Source organism: Montipora capricornis, chromosome 9, assembly GCF_036669925.1.
Source record: "Montipora capricornis isolate CH-2021 chromosome 9, ASM3666992v2, whole genome shotgun sequence".
Classification (NCBI taxonomy): domain Eukaryota; kingdom Metazoa; phylum Cnidaria; class Anthozoa; order Scleractinia; family Acroporidae; genus Montipora; species Montipora capricornis.
In genome coordinates, this window is record NC_090891.1 from 39,183,516 (window position 1) to 39,187,413 (window position 3,898).

Here is a 3,898-nt window from a genome sequence, read left to right on the forward strand (position 1 = left end):
TTATGTATTGTTTGAAGCTTAATGCTGTCCTCGATTTATTTCTCCACCACAAAAGCCAAGTTCACTGGTCTTTAAAGTTCGGGTTGGTGAAACTGCCGACAAAAACAGAAGCAGGAAGAAGATCCGGTTACACCTTTAGACTGCTGCACACTTATCCTAAAAGGCGAGTAAAATAGTCAGAAAGAAAAACAAACGGTGGGTGAATGGAATTTCCACTACACCGTGAAGTATCGTTAAACAGTGGTCTGGAAATAGTGGAGGACTTGTTAAAACAGGGGGAAGACCCAAACGCGAGAGACGAATACGGTGGTGCAGCTCTGCATTCGGTAAACTACTATGACGATGAGGCTAACAAAATGGTGGAACTTCTGCTCAACTACGGTGCAGACATGCTCAGCAGAGATGGTCTAGGAAGTCTTCCATTTCGACATGCGCTGGAACATGCAAACAAGGCAGCTTGCCAGACTTTCGTAGACTGGGGCTTTTCGCTGCAGAGAGCTGATCGAATGCTAAATGGCACGTACGAGTTACTGAACGACTTAGATCTCTTTGAATCTGGTACCACAGAGGTACTTCAAGTTCTTGTTGATTTGGGTGTCGATTTATCAGCTACGTTGTCCGCAAGTGGTGAAACCCTTTTGCACAAGGCTGTTCGTACTGGTGCTAGCATAGATACTATACAGTTTCTCATAAGGACAGGAATCTCTATTAACAGCAAGAATTCTTTAGGAATGACGCCTCTGCATATGATTCAGTTTTTAGGTTTGGGCCAGGTAGATCAGAACGATGACGAAAGATCAAGACATTCAAACTTCGTGCGATATTTTCTGAATAAAGGCTGTGACATTAATAGTCAAGACATTTTTGGTAAGACAGTTCTACACTTCGTGGCAGCTAAATTGCAACAGAGCTCAATCCTGCAGTTTATTGCTAGCCATGGTGCAGATTTGAACATTAAAGACAGAAACGGTGTTGCTCCTCTACATGTAGCATGCTCTCAAAAGAGTACAAAGAATGTTGAGCAAATGATTGAGAGTGGCTGCCGTGCCAATATTCAGGACAACAATGGAGCAACTGTATTTCACTACACGGTTTTCTACAACAATCCCACAACACTCCAGTATCTATTAACTCAGTGTCCACCTTCTTTGGCTGAAAAACCAGATGCATCTGGTAAAACTCCACTTCAATGGGCTAGATATTTTGGATATGTCCATTTAACTGCCATATTTGAGAACTACTTAGTCAACTCCATGACAACAGATTTTAAAAGAGAAAAACAACCTGATGTTTTTCCTTTGAAAAATAAATTGGATTATTTCAAGGGACAAGATGAAGTTGAAAACATGGCAAGCGAAGACTTCAGTCTAAATGGTGACCCCAGCAAAACACTTGAAAACCTCCTGAAGTCACCTGTCATAGGAAAACTACCTGATATTTCAGAGACAACCAAAATAAAAAATGAAGTGAGCAAAGTCATGGAGCATGTGGCAGTGAAAGTTGCAAAAACCAGTCCCCTGTTTGCCTTTGTCCCTGAAATCTCAGGCAGCATGAGCGAAGGAACCAAATGTGGATTTCCTGATGAGTTTGACTATCTATGTACAATGGATGCTTTTTCAAAGTGTTTTCAAGAGCCAAATGTGGCTTCCAGTCCCTCAATGTTTTGTCAACTGCAAATAAAACCTGAGGTTTGCCTTCCAGGGCATAACATTATGCAATACTTGGACGAAGACAAAAGTTTAAGGAGTTCAAAACTGATGTTTGACTTCGGTGACGAACTGAACAAGGCCTTCTTTGAAAGGGAAATTTGGCGAGATGTACAAGGTTTAGCACCAGCCAGCTGCTGTCACATGGGTGCTAATGCAGGAAACATTTCCCTTGTGTGGCATGGACAAGTCTACAGAGATCTGTTGATTGATGTAGATATTGTTCCAGCATTGTACTTCCCCAAGTTTTGGCCCCCAAATATTTCTGAAACAGTATTGTTACAACCAACGATGAAGGAAAGAGGGATTCATGTGGTCATGGCATTGCATAACCAAAAGTTTTCTGAGGATGGAGAAAAGCATTTTCGCCTTTCCTTTTCTCAGGTGGAAACTAAAATTTTCCAGTCCCTTCCAGAGAATGTTTGTCTGGGTTACATTCTTGCAAAGGCAGTGAGGAACACTTATGTATGCCCGCACATTAAGCAAGACATTGAATCAATTCAGGACACTGAAATATCATCAGAAGAGTTACATTCAAATACATGTACTGTGGGCACAGAATTGGAGAAGATGTTTGGCAGATCTCCTGATCTGAGAAATGAAGGTGATCTGCATGATCAGCCGCATAGTATGGATAAAACCTGTCGTGACAGCTGTGAAAAAGCGAAACCAAGGGAAGGTGTCATCTGGTCAGAGGAAAATACCTTCACAGCAGAGAAAGTTATATCATCATACTTTTTAAAAAATGCACTATTTGAACTGGCAAATAGAGCTTGCAAGGAGGAAACTGACGTGATTGACATGCAGAATTCCCCTAATGGTCTAGTAATTTGGGCAAAATGTATTTATGAGTTCATCGAAAACTGCATTGAACAAGAAAGGCTACCATCTTTCTTTGTACCCAGCTTCAATTTATTTGAAAAAAAATATGATCCAGCACAGCATGAGAGAGTGTATTTTGGTGGATTGGAATTTAACCCAATGAATGAAGACTTGCTGCAGGATTTGAATGATGTCATAACTGAGACAGATGACAGAGTGATGGATGTGGGATATTTGAGGAAACCATTTATTAAAATGTTAAAGGGAATTCTGCAGTTGCACTAATTTTTAGAAAAAGAAGTGGCCAATAATGTTTCATTTGCATTAATCTTCTACCTTTAAAGTGGCAAGAACAATGCCTAGAAGTGAGATAATTCATTTACAATTTAAATATACAAGGACAGTTATCAAATAGTTTCTACATGTATGTAGTTATTTTTTTTGGCAATGAAAGTTCTTATAGTACACTAAAAGCCTGTTGTTGCTGTAAAGTTGTTTTTCTGCTCTTGAGATATATCAACCTAAAAGTTGATTTGTCTTAGTAAGCTAATTATGAATTCATAGGTGACATTTTGACAGCTTCAGATCTGATCTGGGGATTAAATTTTTCTTGCTAAATCCTGTGGAAAATTTGCACCATTTCTCTGGAGGTTGTCTTTTTGTGCTATAAAAGGTTGTTTTGCCAAGTCCTTAATATTCGTTACGTTATGATAATCATAAATATGACCGCTTGACTAAGTGTGTGAGAAAATTTTTCTCACACACTTAGTCAAGCGGTCATATTTACTCTTCCTGCCTTAGTCCTCACACCCAATCCGGATACACAAGATGTCACTTTATTGCTAACACGTATCAATGCCACATTGCAGAGGCCTTTTTGACTCTCAGCAATATCTTTGTCTGCACACCTGAGTTAAAAGGAACTGAACACAATGCGCAGTGGACAAACGTAAAAGGGGTGACATTGTCACTTTTGACAGGTCATTCTTGATTCTGATTGGCTTTGCAGCTGTCAATGAGCTGTAGCCTACATACCAGATCCCAGGCAGAATTTCAAGGTTTTTCTGCATAAAGCTGTCAGAGGAGCCTTGAGCACAATTTCTGTGTAGTCATCCAAGGCAAGGAAATTGTGAAATTAGCCTAATGACAACAACAACAAAAAACAGCAGTAAAAGCAGCAACAGTAACAGCAACAATAATAACAATAATAAGGCTACATGTATTTCATGAATGTCAGCATCCCATTACTGATGGTGAACCAGTAGTTTACATAATGGTCTTCCAAAGGAAAGAAAGAAACAATAATATTACAAAATGAAAAATGAGCTAAAATTAGTGTTTATCATTAAAGAGTCTTCTTAATGTTAAAA

At 39.3% G+C, this 3,898-nt stretch overlaps 1 protein-coding gene across 1 annotated transcript in view; it reads left to right on the plus strand.

Annotated features, from left to right (window-relative positions):
* Positions 1-3,898, plus strand: part of LOC138015966 (uncharacterized) — a 3,997-nt gene extending 99 nt beyond the window's left edge. Inside the window, exon 1 of the mRNA XM_068863115.1 lies at positions 1-3,898. This exon is cut by the window's left edge and continues 99 nt beyond it. Within this exon, the coding sequence (XP_068719216.1) occupies positions 204-2,813 (2,610 nt within the window). The 5' untranslated portion in view covers positions 1-203 and the 3' untranslated portion in view covers positions 2,814-3,898.